At 42.9% G+C, this 22,674-nt stretch overlaps 1 protein-coding gene and 1 long non-coding RNA gene across 7 annotated transcripts in view; one reads left to right on the plus strand and one right to left on the minus strand.

Moving 5' to 3' along the window:
• PROS1 (protein S) overlaps nt 1-22,674 on the minus strand; it is a 45,980-nt gene that overhangs the window by 10,290 nt on the left and 13,016 nt on the right. For all 6 annotated transcript variants that reach the window (XM_053306744.1, XM_053306746.1, XM_053306748.1 and 3 more), the window contains exons 3-11: nt 20,111-20,135; nt 18,089-18,175; nt 14,362-14,484; nt 13,354-13,485; nt 11,819-11,944; nt 7,642-7,763; nt 4,913-5,031; nt 4,540-4,729; nt 3,211-3,378 (exon numbers count right to left, since the gene is read on the minus strand). In XM_053306744.1, coding sequence (XP_053162719.1) covers nt 3,211-3,378; nt 4,540-4,729; nt 4,913-5,031; nt 7,642-7,763; nt 11,819-11,944; nt 13,354-13,485; nt 14,362-14,484; nt 18,089-18,175; nt 20,111-20,135 — 1,092 coding nt within the window. The remainder of the gene's footprint in view (nt 1-3,210; nt 3,379-4,539; nt 4,730-4,912; nt 5,032-7,641; nt 7,764-11,818; nt 11,945-13,353; nt 13,486-14,361; nt 14,485-18,088; nt 18,176-20,110; nt 20,136-22,674) is intronic.
• On the plus strand, nt 404-21,587 carry LOC128349790 (uncharacterized). The gene is made up of 3 exons (XR_008318996.1): nt 404-433; nt 17,551-17,636; nt 20,551-21,587. It is a non-coding gene; the product is annotated as an uncharacterized LOC128349790 (long non-coding RNA).

Genomic DNA, 22,674 nt, shown 5'->3' on the forward strand with positions numbered 1-22,674 from the left:
TACATATGGCCATCTTATAGTGGATTGGATGCCATTACACATGGGCTTTTTAACCATTGTCCATAGCTACCAAATGATCAATATTTGCATGAAGAAATCCTAAAACAAATCTTTAAGAGAGAAGCTCTTGAGAAGACAAGGCTCAGACCAAGGGAGGCAGTAAACATTTGTTTTCTTTCCTAAAGAAGCAAGCAAGCAAATAAATAAATAAAAACAAAAAATAAGGGCAAAAGGACAAGTTAGGGGTAGTCTTTCCTAGCATTTGATTGTTGGCTGGGTAGGGGTTCGTTTTTGACAGAGAAGTTTCAGTTGTGTCTAGGGAAACAGTGGGTGTGGATTAGCTGCAGATGAGTCACACAGCTTGTGGGAGAGGCCACATTCCTGAGGAAGCTCAGTTTGGATGCGGCTCTTGAGAAGACAAGACTTGGACCAGGTAAGCTTTGCTACCTCGAGCTTTCTGATCAGGAGTTTGCTAACAGATATCAAATGGGTTTTGTGTGGAGTTTAGCAGGGAAGTGTGGGGGGAGGCATTCAAGTGGCCCTCCCCTTATCGCAAAGGAGATAGCCAGATAGAAGAATGTGAGTACTACACCACTTTTGTAATTTTATTGGAAGACAGAGCTTAAAACATTTAATTAGCTGACAACTGCAGCTAAGAAGACCCAGCTTTCAAGTAAACAAGCTCTAAATATTCTAAATAGCTAATAATACTAGTCATGAAGGTAGAATGACATCAGGGGAGGGGGTGCTTTCCAGTGTATTGCATGGAATATTACATGTATGCTCAGCCTCAGAGGCAAGATGCCTCTGAATACCAGTTGCAGGAGAGCAAAAGCAGGAGAGAGGGCATGCCCTTTTGCCTGTGGCTTCTCAGAAGCATCTGGTGGGCCACTGTGGAAACCAGGATGCTGGACTAGATAGGCTTTGGGCCTGATCCAGTAGGGCTGTTCTTATGTGGGTAAAAGAGCCTTCAATATGTTTGCAGGATCTACATTTTTTTAAAAGCAGTAATTTATTTATTTATTTATTATTTATTGGATGTCTATACCGCTCTTCCAAAAATGGCTCAGCTGTAATCTACAGCTATCTACTATAAACAAAGATCTTTATGGTTTTACTCTATCGCTTCAGGCTATTTTAAAACTATTATTGTTTCTCTCTTCCTTTTCAGTATTCAGAAGAAAGTAATGGCTATCTCTAAACTGTAATGAGTTAGGGAGTATACAGGATATTTCCTTTGAAAATGGCACTTTTCACAGCAGAGGTCCTGTCGAGGTGAACAGAAGTAGTTGTTTTCTATTTAAGAGCCATTCTTGTTTCCTCTTTACTACTGTTTCCTCTAGGCTGCTTGAAACTAAAGCTGCTGCTTCCAGCTGTAATTTCTCTCCAAACAATTGCTGGTCAATTGCAAGCCCAAAAGCAGCGCAAGCAAACCCAGCACTAGTTCCATCACTAAACTGCTAATGCAAATGCACTTGTTGCAGATTAGCTCTTTGCCAACTTTTATTAATCGTTTTCACTACAATCCCCAACAATTTTGATTGCTTTCCGGCCTCAGTGAAGGCATTTCTTTTATTTTTACTGAGATGACCACCTGTCTCTGGGCATTAGGTATAATAGGTTTGCTTGTTTGGGGTATACACACATACACACACATACTGTGTGCATGAACTGTTCAGTGGTGAAATGGTTCACATCAAACTGGGTCAGTTCAGTGGCTTGATCGTGAACTGAACTGGGGCCAGTTCGGTCTGCAATTGAATCCAATCAAGCCTGCTTCAATTAAAAACTGGTTCAAAATTGAAGGGGGGCGGTGAGAAAGGTTCTTACTGGCCGGCACTGACACTCGCCACCCCCGTATTGCCCAAGTGCCGTCGATCTGTCTTTAAGCAGGCTGCCCATGCAGCAGTGTGGTTCCAGCCTCTGCACACGCATGGAGGCCATTTACATAGTCTCCGTGCATGTGTGGAGGCTGGAACCATGCCACACTGGAGGCCTGCTTTAAAAAGAGATCAGTGGCGCTTGAGCTGGACTTAGGGGTGGTGAGTGGTGGCGCTGAAAACTGCACCGGCCAGTAAGAACCTTAGACTACCTTAATCATTGCTCCCCTGATGCCCAGTGGATTGTTTCTTTCTTTACAAGTATTGCTGCCTGAACTGCCAAACCAGTTTGGTCAAACGGACTGCCCTGGCCTGTCGGTTCGACCAAACCAGTTTGGTGGCATGCAGTTTGGTTCTAATTCGAACTGAACCACAACTTTTGATTCGTGGACCCACCACCACACACAAACATACGAAACAAGCAAACCAATTATACCTAATTACACACAACTAAATGTACACACACACGAACACAAAATCTGAATGCATTTCAAATGAATAATAAACGTTAAATTTCTATCGGGTGTCCTCTGGCACTAGAAAAGCAAAAGCTGTAATTGATCTCCAAAAGAAGTATTATTGGTCCCCATTCAAGGAATCTAACTAAGCTCGAAAATGGGGATAGAAGTAATTGATCCTAGACTCATTTGGCTGGCAAATGAAGTACTGCAAAGCCTCATAGCCAGGGGTGTAGCTAAGGGAGGGCCACCCTCTGGTGGCCCCCAACCCTTTTTGCAGTGGCGCTCACATAAAGCGTGTGTGCCCCATTAGGATTGGCAGCCGTGCTGCCAGTACCTCAGCCATTGGCAGAGTGCCTGGGCAATGGGAATGCTGCTCATCGCTCAAGCTTGCTGTCTGCCTTACTGCTGCTCCACCAACATCTGGCTCCCCCCGGTGGTAGGAAAAGAGGAAAGCCCTGAACGGCTTCCTCCTTCTGCCTGGTCCAGAACTGGATGCAAATGAGGGACGCGCATCACATCCTTCATTTGCAGCCAGTTCCAGGCAAGGAGGGAGCCCCCATTTGGGGCTTTCCTCCTTTCCCACTGCCCATGGAGCCAGCTGCTTGTGGAGCAGCAGTGGGGTGGTGTGTGGCATGGGCAGCAGCGAGCGCCAAGCAAGCAGCTGGCCAGCGGGGGGAGGCGAGAGGCAGCTCCCAGATGCTGGGCAGCTCATGTTCTTTGAATACGTAAGCCCAATTATAGCATAGTTCAGGAACCCATAGCGATGCTTTTAAAATAAATTCAAAATGAAATTGCCTGCATTCACTTAAATTACTAGTGATGAGAGAAGACAGTAACTGACATATCACAAACAACACTGAAAGAATTACCGGTTTAATAAGAGTGTTGTCCATTTTGCGAGATAGCCCTGCAATATACACCTTTGTCTCCAGAAATCCATTGGAGGGTTTAAACAGATTTTGGGGGCTATTAATATTCATCACTGCTTCTTTTGCTATCTTCACACTGATGCTGTGCTCTAGTTCTTCCACAGATATCTAAGTGTAAAAGGAAACATATATTTGTAAATCAAGATGGCTATAATTGAGTAGATGGGTTCAAAGAACCCGGGGCCCCCAACTCCTGAGAGCCCCCAACTCCACCCTATAGATATGTGAACCGGCTCGAGCCAGTTCGACATTCAACTTGGCCAGCTTGAAGGCTTGCTCCAGGCTCGCCCTTGAGCTGAACCAGACCCAGTTTGGCTTGAATTTCAGTCTAACCCTGCTTCCCCTGGCTGGACTGGGGGTTCTAACAACAAAAAAGAACTCACCGCCTCCATGAGGCACTGCTGCGGATGTGGAATGTGTGTCTCCAGTGGTTACCCCTCCCCCCAGTCTCAATCCAGCCTGGTTCAGGCGATTTACGGGCCATTTTCCAAAAATGGCTGCCGCCAGCATGAAGAGGCTAAGACCAGGCTGGGAATGGCCCGCAAACCTCCAAACTGGGCCGTATTGAGATGAGGGGGAGGCTGGCAGGGGGAGGGGGAACTGCTGGAGACCTACCGACCCACGGCAGCACCCCCTGGAGGCATTAAGTTCTTCTATCTAGTTAGAACCCCCAGACTGGCTCAAATTTGAGTTGAACCAGGGCGGTATGTTTGGGCGGAGCGGTGGTGGTGGTGCAAAACCAAACATGCCCGGTTCTGTTCGAGTCTGGTTCATACTCAAACCAAACTTGGCATACTGGTTTCATGCACATCCGTACTCCACCCCTCCCTCAAGTCACTTATTAGAGAGAACCAGGTCCCTCTCCACATCCCACACTATCCCAACAGGTGGGAGTATGAATTTTCCTTGTGCAGAACAAACAGCTAATGAGTGCAAGGAACTCTCTTTCAGCACTAATATCTAAATTGATTATTTCCCCTGGGAACACAATAAGACAGGCTCTCTCAGAAAGGCAATCTTCAGGGACTTTTTTTTGTCTCAATAAGCCCTAAACCAAACTACTTTTGTCTGAACAATAAGAACTCTTCTGAATCCTAGATCTACAATGGAGGTATTTGTCTAAATGTTAAATTACTATGAGGATATAAAAGCACTTTATGAAAATTAAGTGACAGATTTACTGCTGCTGCAGCTTCATCATTACTTTAAAAGGGGGTTCATCCTTTACAAATGATTTGATTTTCAATTCCTAACTGAAAAAGGACTAACCATGTGCCACAAGCCATCATTAATGGCTTTCCCACCACTTGTTACTTTGGTTACAAATTCATTCTTGAATTGAATTTCAATCTTCCCATCACGCAGTGCAAGCAAAAACCATGATGTAGTGTCAAGAGATTCAGCATATAATATAATGCCTTCATTATCATAGGTTCGGAAATCAAATTCTGCCGAAAATCTGGGTTGAGAAAAAGGACACAACAATGGGGGGAAACTGAATATGAGATGCTAAATAGTAATATTGTTACAGAATAAAATAAATGATAAATATGTTGAAGGATATAAACACTGCACAGTGCCACTCATAAGCAAAGTACAGTAGCCACAGATGATAATAAGACTGAATGTGCATCTAACTTACCTTGTAACTTCTGGCAGTCTAAATCTTAAATACAAAACAGGCATCCATTGAAATTGCTCTGCCAAATAAAGTAATTCATAATTCTTTTCAAGATTCAGAGAGAGACAACTGGCTATAGGCTATAAATAAAAGGGAAAACAGCATTATGTTATAATGTGATCAAATGAATCAAATTTCTGTTCTTAGTAATATAATATCTTATGTTTCTTTTTAGATTGTGAGCCCTTAGGGGACAGAGTTCCATCTTATTTGTTTGTTATTTCTCTGTGTAAACCCCCCTGAGCCATTTTTGGAAGGGCGGTATAGAAATTGAATGAATGAATGAATATATACATGTCCATTTTATTATCTAATTTATAACTTCTAGCATTGATTTTTTCATCCATTAGATTAGGAATTGGTTTCATGAACAAGGTGAGACTTTAGTTTATTCTACCTAGTATTAAAGTTGTAATTGAAATCCTCTAGGGACAATATTTACTCAGAGGATAAATGGAATGTTTGACTAATTTCATTATCAGTATGGAATAGAATTACACACCTAATCATAATTAAGAACAGTCCTTCTGGATCAGGCCCAAGGTCTATCCTGTCCAGCATCCTGTTTCACACACTGGCCTATCAGATGCCTCTGGGAAGCCCACAGGCAAGAACTGAGGCATGTTCTCTCTCCTGCTGTTGCTCCCCTGCAACTAGTATTGAGAAGCATCTTAACTGCCACTCACCAAGTTCTCGTAAGTATGTGCAAGCATGCAGGCACAATAACAACCTTTGATCTGTGAACTATTTAAGCCCCATTATACTGAACTGTGTCAAAGCTTGTTTTTAGGGTAGCTGTCTGAATGCATTCAACAAATCCAGTCTTGCCAAAGAAGTATAAAGGAAGCCATTCATAAAGAAAAGTTTTCAGTGAAATCCTGCATAGCCCTGCTGTTTCTTCATCCAGAAGTGTAGGCATTAAACTGCTTTGACTGCTTAATATACTTCTTAGGAAATTTTTAGCTTTCGTGACAGAATTATTAAAATATTCAGAGGCAAAGCTAAAGGACTTGGAGATATCAAACATATTTGGCTACAAATTCAAGCTGTGGGTATTTTTAAGGAGTCTGAGGTAGGAGACATTTGGAGACACGCAAGGATTTGAAAGGGAATTAAAGGTAGTATGGTATAAAACAGATGTTGCTTACCATGGTGTTCCCAGCTATTTCTTCTGTCTCTCTGTCATCTCTTGTCAAACAGCATTTTCAGGTTTTTGAAGAACTACAAAACCCTGAAAATACCTCAGAACAGAGATTATAGTGCAATGACATCACGGGAGATGATGGCACTATTTTGCTAGCTTTGCCACCTAGAGCCGTCATTTCCTGTGGTGTCACCCCACTATAATCTTTCTTCAGAGGTGTTTGCAGGGTTTTGTAGTTCTTCAAAAGTATTGGACCTATATCTGACTCCATCCCAAAATAATAAAGAAACTGTCAGTAGCATTATTTTAAGAGAACGCCTTCTTCATGAACCCTGCCACCTATTAAGATCATTTGGGGAGGTCTGGTTGTGGTTGCCACTGGTGGCGACTTGAAACTGGGCCTTTTCTAGGGTTGCCCTGGGACTTTGGAACATGCCTGCTAATTAAATTCAAGCATCCCTTCTCTTGATGTTTTTAAGAAGGACCTGAAAACATACTTGTTTAGTCAGGCTTTTAGTTCATAGTTTTAAAGTTTTAGGTTTTAGAGTGTTTATCTGTATTTTAAACTTTAATTCTGTTAACTTTTTGTTGTGTTTTTCTATTGTGAACTGCCCAGGGACGTGCATATGAGGTGGTATAGAAATGTGTTAAATAAATTCTAGGACTAAAGATGACACCTGACTCAAGTGAAAGGGGCAAGAAGGCCTTGTTATTGGAAAGGTTCAGAAAGGTAAAAATGTTAGAAAAGTGAGAAGGGGTTGGGGACTCATACCTGAAACAACACACACACCCCTGCCGCCCAGAAGAGGCAATCCTGGGTCTTCTCTCTCACAGAAGGGCTTTTCCTTTGCAATGAGGTAGCTGGCTAGAAGAATTGGACTAGGACTGAGAAGACCCGGGTTCACATCCCCAGACTCACTGTGTGACTCTGGGCCAGTCGCTTATTTCTTGGCCTAGCCTACTGTACCTCACAGGGTTGTTGGGAGGAAAAACATAACAATTTACACTGCTCTGGGCTCCTTGGAGGAAGAGTGCGATATAAATGTAATAATTGGAGTAATACTTCTCCTTGCCTGAAGAAGCTAGGAAGTGTGTTGTGGTGGGCAGCCTTTGATGGCTGGTTAGAGATTAGAGTATCAAGGCTGGGAAGCGGGTGGCAAGGAACACAAGAGTCTTATGTTAATTGGGTTCTTTTCAGCTCAAGATTCAGGCTCCTTCGAAATACTTCTTGTGCCATGGAATCTGAATGGGATGCGATGTCCAACCCCTGTGAAGTACATTTTTTACTTCAATTTCGAATCTAAAGAATCTCAGAAGATTTTGAATCTTCTGAGTCTATTGTTACAAGCCCCAAGCCACTTATTTTAGTGATTGATCATAGGCCTGTGCTGTATTGTAAGTTGCCTTGAACGCATGGAGCCAAGATATAAACTTATTGATAAATTAAATAAATAAGTAGTTTGATAATGCTGTCTTAGGTCTTTCCAAAAGTCAATGGACAAGAACATCCACATTTAACAAGAGAAATAGCAAAGTGTTGCTTTACCTCACAAGTTCTCATGTCTCTAGAAAGCTTGAAGCCTTTCTTTCCGTCACAATAGCAGGTGTAGCTGCCAGGAGAATTGACACACATTTGACGACAAGTGTTATTGGCACATTCATCCACATCTAGAGTGAAACAGCATAACACACTCACATAAAATGGATTAAACCTTGAGTGTTAAACTAGAATCTTAATGAAAGTGCAGTGTTGGAAGAATAAAGCATACATTTTGTTTTGAAAGGAAAGAGGCATGTAAGGCAGATTTCTTACAATGGCTCCAAAGTCCTCAGGCCTCTTCTCAAAAACAGATGCCATTTGTTCTGTTGCAATTTGTACAGTTTGTGACTCACCAAACCAAATACAACCCACCGCCCATTGGCCCCATGGTATACGGAAGAACTACGGGAGCTAAAGTAGCAAGCTAGATGACTGGACTGCAAGTGGAGAAACTCAACTCGAACCAGACAGATTACAACATAGAGTGCATTTGAAGACCTATGCTCAGGCAAAGAAGCTATTCTTTTCTGCCCATATTGCATCCACAAGCTCACGTCCAGCAGATCTGTTTAGGGTTGTGAGAGGGCCCCTCTTCCCTTGAGTCAGAATTTGGAACCATCAATTACCCGTTGTGACATTTTTAATGAGTTCTTTGTGAACAAAATATCTCGTATTCAGGCCGACTAGACTTAGCCCCCACAATTATTGCAGTCTAATGCGGAGGTTTCCAGCAACCCCTCTTTTGTGGTTAGGTTGGATCAGTTTCTGTTTGTGACACCTGATGGTGTGGATAAGCTGCTTGGAATGGTGTGGCCTACCACCTTTTCTCTTGACCTTTGTCCAACATAGCTTATATTATCTGGCGGGGGAAGTGGGTTGTTGTAGAGGGCCTGGTAGATATTACACATGCTTCTCTGAGGGACAGCAGGATGCCTTCCTGTCTTCAGGAGGCAATAATTAGACCTCTTCTGAAGAAGCCTGCATTAGATCCCTCAAGCAATGATAGGCCTGTCTCCAACCTTACATGGTTGGGCAAGGTAACTGAGACGGTGGGTGGTCTCTCAACTCTAGGCAGTCTTGGAGGAAACTGATTATCTAGATCTATTTCAGACTGGTTTCCAGGTGAGCTATGGGGTGGAGACTGCCTTGGCCTGACAGATGGATGATGTCCAATGGGGAATTTACAGAGGGAGTGTGACTCCTTTTGGATCTCTCAGCGGCTATTGATACTACTGACCATAGCCTTATGGACTGTCTGAGAGGGTTGGGAATGGGAGGCACAGATTTGCAGTGGTTCTGCTTCTACCTCTCGGACAGATTCCAGATGCTGTCACTTGGAGACTGTTCTTCAAAATGTGAACTTTTATATGGCACCCCCCCAGGGCTCCATATTGTCTCCAATGTTCTTTAACATCTACATGAAACCGCTGGGAGAGATTATCAGGAGATTTGGTGCAGGGTTTTATCAGTACGCTGATGACAACCAAATCTATTTCTCCATGTCAACATCATCAGGAGAAGGCATAACCTCCCTAAATGTCTGCCTGGAGGCAGTGATAGGCTGGATGAGGGATAACAAACTGAGACTGAATCTAAATAAGACAGAGGTACTTATTGTGTAGGGTCGGAACGCGGGAGACGATTTTGATCTGCCAGTTCTGGATAGGATCACACTTCCCCAGAAGGAACAGGTATACAGTCTGGGGGTGCTTTGGGATCAAAACCTCTCCCTGGTGTCTCAGGTTGAGGCAGTAGCCAGCGGTGCTTTCTATCACATCAGCTGGCCTGATATGCCAGCTGTATCTGTTTCTTGAGATAAATGACCTCAGTACAGTAATACATATGTTGGTAACCTCAAGACTTGACTACTGCACATGCTCTATGTGGGGTTTCCTTTTTATGTAGTCTGGAAACTGCAATTGGTACAGAATGTGGCAGCCAGGTTGGTCTCTGGGTCATCTGAAAAGACCATATTACTCTTATATTAAAAGAACGACACTGGCTACCAATAAGTCCCCGGGCAAAATACAAGGTGCTGATTATATCCTATAAAGCTCTAAACTGCTTAGGCCGAGGGAAAGAAAGTCTTCTTTACTATGAGCCCCATCTGGTTTCGTTTGCAGTTTCCATGGGCTTGTCTGATGGCTACACAGGGACACGCCTTCACTCTTGCTACCCAAGACCCTGGAATGCACTCCAGGGTTGAAGTAAGAGCCTCCCCATCTCTGACAACCATATTTAAAGACACATTTATTCACCTAAGCTTTTAACTAGATTTGTGGTTTTAAATTATTTTAAGGTTTTAATTTGTTTTATGTTAAGGTAAACCACCCAGAGATGGAAGCTTGGGGCAGTATATAAATATAACTAACTAAATAAATACCATCCTAATATGCTTCCTATTCTATGGACAACTAGCATTGCATATATTCATTCTGCATCTATACAGGAAAAAAAATCAGTTCAGTACAATCGCAGGGAGGGGTGTGTGTGCTTGTACTCCAGTTCCAAAGCCCAGGGGGCTTGGGAAGCAATCATTCAGAGAGAAAATGTGGGCTGACCAGGGCAAAACACATTTTGTCCTGACTGAGTGAAGCTGACTGTGTTCCTGGCTTTGTTGGCTAAGCAAAATAAATAATTTAGCACAAGGCTGTGTGAAAGACAGCATTAGTAACTTGCCTTCTAACAGACTCTCCCTGCGTGAGAGATCCTACTGTGGTGAACAAAAAGCACAGGTTCAAGCAATGCTGCAATGCCCGTTCCTAAAATAGCATACTTGGAATACAAAAACGTATAAGGCACTAGCACATACATCTATATAATAATTAAAGCTGTACCATTTGATTTTGCCCCACTCTGGGCATTTATATTTCTAGTATGAGTCAGAAAGCTGAAATTTTCAACTAAACTGCATAGAAGTAAATGTAAGTCTTTGACAGTTGCAGCATAGAAATGCTTTGTGGGTATTTGTGTCCCTTTTCAATGGATGTACACAGAAGAATCGGGCACAGAAGAAAATAGCTTAATAAGTATGGTGAGCGATACCCAGACTTGAACAATGAAAATCCTGCTACGAAGTGACTAAGGGCTGTGCCACACTTTATACAGCATGCACTATGTTAGTAAAACAGAGTTGTGCCGCTGTTCCCTCAGCAAAGATATGAAGTGTGGGTGACCTACTTAGAACTCTAAAAACTCTTCAGAGAACCCCAACTGGACTGGGTGTTTAAAGATATTGTAAATCCAGGGGCAGCTCATTAATGGTTAGCTGAAGCAGCAGGCAGTGCCTCCACAATGGGGCAGCGAGTGCCCGACCCCCAGATTCTGCCCCACCCCAGCCGTCAATTGCCCGGGTGTTGTCCCACCTGCCTCCTACTTCTGGCCACCTTGCTACCCTTTCCCATCACTGTGGGGATGAATTTTAAACTTCAGGTTGGGTGGTGAGGAGTCAGTTCCTTCCACCTTGCTGCCCAACCTCCCTGAGGTGCTTCATGAGATGCATTGGTGCAATCTTGCATGTGCTGCCTCCGTGCTCCTTTCCCACAAGACATGGAAGGAACAAGTTCTGGTAAAAGCATTTAAGGACATGAAGCATGTTTACAACACTTCGAAAACATTTTGTGGGTTCCCTTTGACTTCTAGTGGGGCAAATTGCATAGTATTTCCAGTTAACATGGAGTATTATAAGGGTTGTTGATACCCCAATATCCATATTAGTAAAAAGGACACTTTTAGACAACATTATGAAGTTGTGGGTGGTGAGACACTACAGGGCACTTAATTTCATTGGTGTTCTGGAATATGAAGACCTGGAATATGAAGTTGCAGAACACTGAACACATGGTTTTATTATTATTATTCCTTCTCAAATGGGTATAATTAACCCTAATTTCGACCAAGAGTTAAAGAGAATACAGAGGATCTTTCTTTCATCTTCATTTCAGTTTTAGGCAGAAGCTGGAATGATTATACTAAAAGTGGTAGAGACTAGAGATGGCAAAAGATCAGTTTGACTGAATAGTTGCACTCTGTATAAAAAGTAATCGAGTTACAAACAAATCACTAAATAAAACAATGAAAAAACTTAAATTAATGGTAAATATTCCAAGACAGATAAGCAAAGGGGTGTGTGTGTGTGTGTATTTGTGTGTATATATATGTAAAATTAAAACAAATGATTTACCTTCGCAGTTCTTTGTAGTTGCGTTATACGCGTAGCCTGCTTCACATTCACACTCATACTTCCCAGGAGTATTCTTGCATTGTGCACTCCCACAAATATTCGGATGTAACATGCATTCATTCCTGTCTGTACATCAGAACATGTATTAACCTCCCACAGCAAAGAAAGGATAATGCTTCATTTCTGCTGCACTAATTTTCTACCAAGTACCCAAAGGATGAAAGCAATTTCAGGTGTCAAGGGATACTTAGGAACATAGGAAACTGCCTTATATTGAGTCAACCATTGGTCCATCTAGCTCCATATTGTCTACACTGATTGGCAGTGGCTCTTCAAGGTTTCAGGTAGAAGTCCATCCCAGCCCTACCTGGAGATGCCAGGGAGTGCAGCTGGGACATTCTGTATGCAAGCAGATGCTCAACCACTGAGCTTATGACCCCATCCCCTAAGGGGAATATCTTACAGCACTCACATGATAGTCTCTCATCCAAATGCAAACCAAGGTGAACTGCAACGGGGATAATTTGTGCTTGCTACCACAAGACCAGCTCTCCTCCCTAATGGGAATATTAGCTTGTTAATATTAGTTTAAACATGTCAAATGTGGCACAGGAAAGTAAAAAGCAAGGCTCCTCTGTGACAGTACGCACCAATACACAGTATCAGCACCTAGCCTGCCCCAAAGCTCTGGAAGTGCCTAGCACAGCGCCCAGAAACTCACTCCCGGTTAGGGATCACAGCGGTGGGGAGGGCTTTGCTTTCATTGCCTGCAGTGGGAGGACAAAGGCCTCTTCACTACTGCAATCCCCGGTGGGGTGTGAGTTTTCAAGCGCTGTTTCAGAGCTTGGCCACACCGCCTTGCATGGCCATGCAAGCATGCAAGGGGGTGTGGCCATACCGGCTCCTCAAATACTACAAAACAAACCACACTGATGAAAAGGATAAAGATATGCTGGGTTTGTTTTTTGTTTAAAAAAACAACACAACAAATAATCACACAGAGAGACATTTTCAGGGGATATGTGCCTTATTGTCCATGTTTTCACAGAACATGTTATATTTACCACCACAGGGTTACCCTGGCGGAAGGTTTTTATGGGATCAGGCATACGATTTTGGTATGAGAAGTGCATACGTCCCATTTACCTTACTTACAAACTATCATCACAATACAGGGCCCTGCACGAGATGATGGTCAAAGTAGGGGGAGCATTTATTTGCAAGGTAGACAGATGGTGCTTTGCAACCACATGCATTAGTGAAGGCCTCCTCCGACGGACACCCTGCCCCTTGTTTGAATAGATTGCATCCGTTAAAGCAAGCACTAGCTTTTCCCTTCCCACTATCAGCCACTGCTGGAGCTGGGGTGGTTATTCTCACAATTCCATTAAGATATGGGAAAGGCATATTGGGAGTCACCATATGACATTATGACCAATAGCTACTACTTGGCCTTTTAATCTGTAGCACAATGCATGTTGTGTTTGAGATTTTTTTGTGCAGTGCTGGCATTTTATTTATGGCTTTCTCCTTACCCTTGCAGTCCAGCTTATTTGGAAGCATATAATAACCATCTTCACAATAACAGCGGTAGCTTCCAAGTAAATTAATGCAGGTTTGGCTGCAGCCCCCATTTATGTTTATTAGGTCTTCACATTCATTTATATCTAGGAACAAATAGGAAAATGAAACCTTAACCATGGACAAATTCTTTGCTGACTACCCTATTTTTTATATAATGTGACAATATATGTTTAAAGGCAAATCCGCTATATTTTCTGCTGGAAAAAGACAATTACTTCCATTGGTTACAATACAGACTATAGTCCTTTTCAGACATTGTTTTGTACGAGTGTGCAGATGTCTGTATACTCATACATGTGTTTGTATGAATGACTGTACAGGTGTACCCTGTTATCCACAGGGGTTCCATTCTCACAGATTTCCATGGGTAACGAAACCTCAGATAATGAGGCATTGGCACAATGGGAATTGTGGGGTTAGGTTCCTGTACTGGGGGGAAAGTCTGAAAAATGGCAAAAAATTTGATAAAATAAAAGAAATAAAGTTCCATTCCATGTTCTCCACCTGTCCAGAAATGCCCTCCTCCTGAACATCAATTTGGCCAATTTTCTGCAAAAAATTGTGGGGGAAATCTTTTGCCCCCCAACAAAAGAGCCACAAAATGGCTTCTTTAAACAAAATGGTGGCCGGAAGTTACCTCGGAGGTCTCTTCTGGCCACCTAGGAACTGCAGATTCACTGGTATTAACCTTTTCTGTACTCACATATGCCAAAGTTGGGTGCCTATTTTCGAACTGTGGATACGCAGAACCATGAATAGCAGCATTGCGTATAGTGAAGTCGACCTGTACCTTCATTCATTGTAAAAGTGAACCTGGGTATATATCCCTCAAATGCATGGGGCAAGTAGTACGTGTACTGCTGTACCTGTGTTTAACATAATGTGTGAATAACTGTACCTGTGTACACTGTACCCTCATTGGACAAGTGTTGAATGTAACATGTGAATAGGGCTTATACCTTCTTCACATCTCTGTCCTCGCCATCCTGGTTTACAGATGCAGGTGAACTGGGCTAGCCCATCTTGGCATTCTCTATAACCATCTTCATTGCATGGCAGAGGAATGCACTGGTTTGATATTACTGTAGAGAAAGAAAAATGGGAGACAATTGGGATTTTTTGCCTCAGGCATCAAAATGTTGGCGGCCTGGCCTGTCTCTTATAAACGAGTGGGGTGTGAATTTCAAGTGTTGTTCCTTTTTCTCTTTCCATCCATGCTCACTGTGAAAACTATCATCTGTCAGCATGCAACTAAAACAGGGAGACAGCAAAGCAGATGGCAAGGAAGTGGTGGGGACAAAAGCTTGTGCCAACAGGAAATCTGTTGCTGCCTAGCTGTCTAATAATCTGTTATTCACACAGTAGCCTTCAAATCAAGGTTCACGCATACATACTAGGCTGGTTCACATCGGCGGCAGCTGGTGTGGGTGCTGGTGCTGGGAGGCACCTTTAACTGTAAATTACTAGGTGCTTACCTCTCCTCCTTCCACACCTGAAAGCTGTTTTGAGCAGCAGCGCACCACCCAGCAACTGCTGCAGCAGAGGATCAGCTCCACCACTCAGCTGGCCTCTGAACATGCGTGGAGGCCATTTGCTGGGCACGCAAATGGCCTCCATCAGCTGAGTGGTGGAGCTGATCCTCTGCTGCAGCGGTTGCTGGGTGGTGCGCTGCTGCTCAAAACAGCTTTCAGGTGTGGAAGGAGGAGAGGTAAGCACCTAGTAATTTACAGTTAAAAGTTCCCCCCGCTGGCTCCACCAAGCAGCACCAGCCACTGGTGATGGCTCACATGATCATTAGAATCAAGGGTAGGAGGTGGGCTACTCAGATTTGCATGATTGTTAGAACTCATGTATTTCCCTTCTGCCCCAGTTGCTACCAACACAGCTATCCAGCTTTTCTACCTAGCTTTTTACTGAAGGTAGTGGAGGAGAGGATAGCTTTCCTACCTTGTTTTCTGGTTGTGAGAACCCTTGTGCCTCTTTTGCCTAGCTATCAGCACTCAGTGTACCCTCCCCCATACAAAAGCCATAGAGACCTGTGGCTACAGCGGCTGCTGTCAATGGATGTGCTACCCTGCAAAGCACACTCTATGATCCTGAGGAGGCTTGAGCAGCTTTTGCAGGGCTGTGTCTGCTTCCTGCTCCTTCATGGCCAATGGGAGGGCAGCCACTGATGTCATGAAGCTTTTCCAGTCTGCTGGCAGGGCAAAGCATTCTGGGAAGGCATACGTACCTTTGGAAACTTTTTCATGGAGGGGTGGGGCTTGCAGCTGTCAAGTTCAACAGAACTCTCTGCAGCTGTGCTCGTGTGTTTGCAGACCCAAACAGAGGTGCTCTTCATGTGCTACTGATGGGGTAGGAGCTTGCCTAGCTTCCAACCCACACCCTAATGGTCATATGAATGGGCCTACTATGTGAATGATGCTGCTTGATAGAACATGGTGTCACTTGCCTCGAGACTCACTAATTCATGAGATTAGGAGGTCTAGTGGAAGGCAAGTCAATCTGCCTCTTAGCAAACGCTTAGAAGACATCGGCTGACTAGGTGCTTACCTCTCCTCCTTCCACACCTGAAAGCTGTGGTGCGCTAGTGCACAAATGCTGGGCTAGTTCTGCGAGGGCAGGAGCTTGCATTCCAGACTAGTTTTGCGCTGCTGTAACAGGGTGTGCTTGCACAGCCCGCAGCATGCCCCCTGCTGCAAAGATATTTCCTCAGTCCATATATGTTGCAGAAGATGACTCAAAGGTATCTACTATCCTTGTGCAGGCAGACCAAGTGTGCAAGAGATTGAGCAGCTTTGAGCATCCACTCAGCTTCATGGGCTTCTTGTGTGGGTCTGTGTTCATTGCACTAGTGCAGCGTTGGCCTGGGATGCCAACCAGTCCAGACTAATGGGAGTGCTGAGGCATGAAATGCTTGCTGCAGGCTCTGATCCCACAATGTACTTTGCTGCTGTGGTAACCCCAATTCATGCCGGTGTTGCTAGAGCTATTGCAGAATTTTGAGGACTGGGTTGCTAGAAAATTAAATTGCAGTTGCTACACTTTTGTGGGGTTGGTGTTTTTTTTTTTTTTGCTTGTAATATCATCAGTGTTTCTCCAGTGGGTAATCTGTGACAACCACTTTATGACACAAGCACATATGAGAAATAAAATTAACATCAAGTAGAGCAGCATTCCTCACTAGAGACTACTCAGCGAGATAATATGCTCACACAGCCCTGCCACCTCCCCAGAGCCTCTAATGAGAGTAAGAAAAAGAGAGAGGGGATGAAAAAGAACATGCTTTAATTTGCGAGTGCAGGCATGCTAGCGCAGCAATCTGGGAACCGCACTCCATCTCTGACTGTGCGCAGGATAATTATCGAGGATTCCATTTTGCCCTCATCTGTTCTCAAGGACAAAAACAGGGACAGATGCTTAAGGATAAAGAATGTATCCTCCACTTGGGAGCTCTTCCCAAACACTAGACTATTTCCTTTAAAAAAAAAAAAAAACCACCAAGAAGAAGCACTTCCAGCTAGGGGAAGATGATGCTTCGCGCAGATTGCTTCCAACTAATTTATTAGGGCATCTAAACTTTGGAATGGTTTCATCATTTATAATGTGGATGTCAAAACTCTAATGGATTCTGAAAGAGGGCTTGTGTTTGATCAGGCAGACAGACAGTTATATAATTTTTAAGGCTAAAAAGAAAGCAATTGTCAAGATTAGAAAGGACTTCTATTGGTTCAGTACTGGAGTATCTTTTCAAACCTAGGATGCACCCCATCTACTTTTCACTGTACATGCTGATCCCCACCCGCCACCCACAAACATTTTATCTCCATTTCTTTCCTACTTTCTTCTTCTTTCACCATTTTTCTCTTTAAAGACAACCCCTAAAAAGGGGGAAGATGACAAAAATGGTGGTGGTACTAGTGTTGCAACCCACCTAGGCTAGTTCATGACCCGCTAGTTGAAGAGCAATAGTATATGATTTTGATTTTATTCATTCATATTCAAAGCTCATTACATTTTTGCTGCAGTCACAGGGGTGCAAAGAAGTATTATTAGAAAGGCTAAGCATTATCAAGAGCTATTAGCTACTAGCTCTTGATAATATATAACATTGTGATTCTGTACCTTTCATATTTTTACATTATTAGGCACTAGGAATGAATGGCAGGAACGGAAGTAATTCTTGTCTAGCTAGTGCTACCATTACAACATCTGATGCTGGCTGCGATTAGAGGTAAGATATTAAAGATAGGCTGGATGAGCTTTTTTCCCTGAAATGTATAAGCATATCTTTGTATTGTTTTGCTATGCCTTCTGGTTTGATAATGAGATTTGAGAGCAGCAACATATCTACTGTAATCCAGTTATAGGTAAGTCCAACCCACTGTTTGGTCTACTTGAAGGAGGCCTCTTTAATACTCAGTTTCAACCACATCATTTTGTTCAGGAAGAAAAATAACCTTAGCCTACATTCTGTGTCTCAGTGGACTGTAGCATGCCAGAAAGAACTCTTCAAACTGTTTATGTCAGTTCAGGCCACAATTCAAAGAAAATGTCTAATTCCTGCTGAGCAGCTGCACTGTAGAAATGGTGTACATTTATTATTATTAAACAGTGTTACTGTTGGACAGCTTTCCCTCAGTCTTAGTTCTACAGGGATCATGGTATATAATTTCCAATACTTACCTCTGACACAGGATCTCAAATCAGTTGGAGAGTCTGAAGTTATTTGAGGTGTCCTGGGTATTCCTGTTCGAAATAAGGCTAGGCAGCCTGTGAAATGTAAAGAAGTTACTTAACATCCATAACATAAAACACAATCATACTTTCTACAGAGCCAATAGTGAAGAACCTACATTATACTGTATAGCTCTTCCTTGATTGTGCCATTTCGGAATGAAGATGGGGAATGCATTTTTAATGGGTTCCTTCATGTATGGTTTGAATACCTGCTGGTATGTTTCCCAGAATATGGGAAACAGAATATGGGAAACACCTATATCGGGCAGCAGCGATATAGGAAAGTGCTGAAAGGCATCATCTGACACTGTGCGGGAGGAGGTAATGGTAAGCCCCTCCTGCATTCTACCAAAAGAAAACCACATTGCTCTTTGTTCACCAGGAGTTGACACCAACTCAAGGACACAACTTTACTTTACCTTCATGTAAAAATCTAGCATATCAGGAAAATGAGTTTTAGCCTTCCCTCTGTCATGTTAGTGTCCCATGTATCTGGGGGAGGGGGGTAAATATAGGAGAACTAAGAAAAATGTGTCCCATCACCTGCATTCTGAAGTGGTAGAGCCCAAAGGTCAAGATCATGCATTTTTGCTATTTCTCAGATTAGGCAAATTCCGAAGGGGCAAAAAAGTGAATGAAACTCAAGTCTGCCGAGATCTTTAGGCTAAATTGTCTCAGGCTCTACAAACTTATAACAGTTGGTTTAAAAACTGGGTTATATATTTTGCTAGGACTCCCATAATGTTATAGTTATATTCTAAATATAATGATGAATACTGTATATGTTTTAGTCTTGCATACCTGTCTATTCCTGCCTATCACCATTGATCATAATTCTATCCCTGCAGAAACAATATGAAACCTTCTAATATGATTAGCCCATATTAAGAAATAATTGTTACGCACGGCAATGCCTAGTGCTGCTGTGCACATGGAAGCCAGTCCTGGCAGTGCTGTGCAAGAGTGCCATTGCACAACTCCTTAAAAAGTACATCTACACTTATGCAGTGCTGGAAACAGCACAAGTAGCCCTGTGCAAGTGCGGATGTGCTGTTTTAAGTAGTTGTGCAACTGTGCTGTTATAAAATGTTGCTGGGCTGGCTTCCACATGCACAGCAGCAGATGCTCGAGAACCCTGGTGTTGCCCTGCATATCATTCATTCATTCATATCATGTGTGCCAATATATATTAGGTCTGAAAAGCCACTGCATGCCCAAATAAATAAATCAAATAACCAAATAAATAAATCAGTCTTAGGTGCATAAATCCTGAGTCGGATATAAAACAAGTAATTCAGATACAAAATACAGTAAAATCCCATATCCCATTTTATGGCATGGTGAAGCACTGCCCCAATAGACAAGTCTTTACATCCATCCCAAATATAATCATACTAAGTGTGCTTGCAGGCAGCAATAAAAACACTGGAATAGTGCTTTTCCAAGTGTAATTTTACTCACTTTCCACATACACCAGCAGATTTCCATTGTCTGAGCCTGCGTGAATCGATGCTTTGTCCAGATGGACAGTGAGGTCCTAGCATGATTTTCTCAGCACCACCTGCTGGCCAACTCTTGCATTTCATGAAGACCACCATTATAAAAGTAATTATCAGTTCTTCAGGAAATGCAAGGGCTGGCCAGCAGGTGGAGCTGAGAAAATTGTCCTAGGACTCCGCTGTCCATCTGGACAAAGCATCCATTCAAACAGACTCGGACAACAGAAGCCTGCTGGTGTGTGTGTGTATATATAGCAAGTGCACTTGAAAAAGCGCTGTTCCAGGACTTTTTTCCAGCTGTCTGGAAGCACCCTAAAGATCTTTGTTAACTGAAGGCCTTTTCATTACAGGAATCTTCCATTTGCCTCCTAATAGCCTTCAGAGGTTAAAAGTAACAAAACGAGTATCATCTATAAAAAGAAAAAATAAGCATACATCATCATCATCATCATCATTTTGTGAAACTTACCTAAATATTTGGGGTAGAAATATTCCTGTATTTTTAAAAAAAAAAATAAGACCAAGAGAAATTATGTTAGAATGTTAATCTAATAGAGGAAATGGCTTAATTGTTTGTATAGCTTAACAGGATAATTAAAATTGAATTGTGCAGTAACTGTAATAGGTCATAAAGAAAATTATTTAATTCATTTTTTATTATTTGCTGTTCATTTGATAGTGATTAGAAGTTTAATTAAAGTGGGTTTTTAAATGGAACCCACAAAGTATTTGTTAAATACAGTACAAATACTGTATAGTGTGTGTGTGGTTGTGGTGGTGAACAACCTGATTTTGAAACTGTTCCTCTGGGAGACCACCCCACTCCGCCCAAATGTAGATTATCCTTTCTGATTACACCACTCAGAGCTTCTAATCAAGCACAATATTTAATTCCATTCCCAATTTTAGGGAAAGAGATGCAGCATCTTTGTCTTTCATTCGAGAATTTGGAAGCGTCAACATTTTAAGGTGGAACATTCTCTACTGTTGAAGATCCTGGTTGCTGTGCACACGATGTACTCTCAGATGCTTATGGGCCAGTTAACATGATCAACTCACACACGACTGCTACCAAAAGCTCTACCGCATAGTGGTGTTCAATGTAAATAAAGTAATATGTAAACATTACTTATTCCAAGTTTAGGGAGGGGGCCATAGCTCAGTGGTAGAGCATCTGCCTTGCATGCGGAAAGTCAACCATGCTATCCTTCTGGGCCGCCTCTCCAGATTGGGGCTTGGGGGCACCATGAAACAATGGCTCAGGTACTATCTTGGAGATCATGCCAGAAGATGGTGCTGGGGAATGCCTGTTCTACCCCAAGGATGCTCGTGGGTACTAATCACTTCTTGAGAATTGCACCCATCCTGCGGCACCTTCACTGGATGCCAATTTGCTCCTGAGCCAGATTCAAAGTGCTGGTTTTGACCTCTAAAGCCCTACAGAGATTGGGGTTTCTGTTGCACTGAATTCACCATACGAATCTGTCAGGGCTCTTCACTCATCATCTCGAGCCCTGCTCATGGCCCTACCATTGACTGAGACTAGGTAGGCAAGGTCAAGAGACTGGGCCTTCTCAGTCGTGGTCCTTGGCTCTACAATGCCCTCTCAGAAAAGCTTCACCATGCTCCCTCCTTTAGGGTTATATATATAAAGATCTTGAAGCCTACTTGTTTAGAGAAGCTATTTAATGTTGTTTTTTTACTACAGTTTGATGAGTTTTCAACTTTTAATTGGATCTGTTTTAACTGATTTTATTCTACGTTGTGTTATTTGTTTTGTTTTTCATTTTATATTACGTTTATTGCTTTACTGTTGTGAGCTATCTTAAGCAGTATTGTACTGGAGGGGCAGGATATAAATATTTTAAGGAATAAACAATAACAACCACCACCTTTTGCCCCCATGCTGGTTCCTGAATTAAATTATCCGTTCCAAAGCAAATGGTGCCCCCCCCTCCACCAGTGATTAACAGCAGAGGTGATTTGGAGCAGGACAATAGCATGGACAAAAAGGTTAAATCCCAAATCCCCCATGCCCTCTATCTAAATTGCATCTGGGCCAGAAGTCAGATTGGAAAGGATCCAAGTTGATCAGAGTCATTGATAACTGCCTGGGGCAGAGAAGCTGTCACATACTCCAATACCTTGACCAAAAAAAGGCAAGTTAGAAACTGACCAAAAGGTCATGAAGGCCACGTCCAAAGATATTTATTTATTTATTTTGCGGACAGGTCTGACAATGGTCCCTTTCAGCATAGGAGGCACCAGCCCCTGTTTCAAGGAGGTGTTTACCACCCTGCAACCCAGTTCTTCCCTGGCTGCCTTAAGGGCAGGCATCAAACACACAAGTAGTGGGCCTCAGACTTCCAAAAGCCTGTCTACTTCCTCAGGCAACACAATCTGAAAACTATCCAACATAATGAGACTGGACAATGCATTGGCCAGATTCAGTTCTGGCTCTGAAAAAAGACTTCTCATCCAAATCATTGTGGATAGGAGAGATTTTATCTGCAAAATGTAAAGTAGATTAATCTTCATTGGGCTGAAGAGGATTCTGTCTGATGGCTGTTGGGGCTTCCATTTGCGGGCTTCTAATTCACTCGGAACAGCTCTGCTGGATCAGACCCAAAGCCCTCTAGTCCAGCATCCCGCCTCTGGGAAGTCCACAGGCAAGAACTGAGGGCATGCCCCCTCCCCCTACTGCTACTCCGCTACAACTGGCAGTCAAAGGCATCCCACCTCTGAGACTGGAGGTGGCCTATAGTCTTCAGACTAGCAGCCATTGACAGACCTGCCATTGATTCAATAGACACAATGGTGACAAAGAAATGAGTTGTTGGGTTTTTTTGCTACTTCCACCACCACAGATTAGACCCCAATAAAGGCTCCAGACTGTGTTTGATCATATTTACTCTGAGACTTCCTCCAACCATGTTCAAGCCATCTTCCCAGCAGGGTTCAAATCCCTGCTCAACCATGAAGCTCACTTGGTGACCTTAGGTGAGTCACTCTCTCTCAGCCTAACCTACCTCA

This window comes from Hemicordylus capensis, chromosome 3, assembly GCF_027244095.1.
Source record: "Hemicordylus capensis ecotype Gifberg chromosome 3, rHemCap1.1.pri, whole genome shotgun sequence".
Classification (NCBI taxonomy): domain Eukaryota; kingdom Metazoa; phylum Chordata; class Lepidosauria; order Squamata; family Cordylidae; genus Hemicordylus; species Hemicordylus capensis.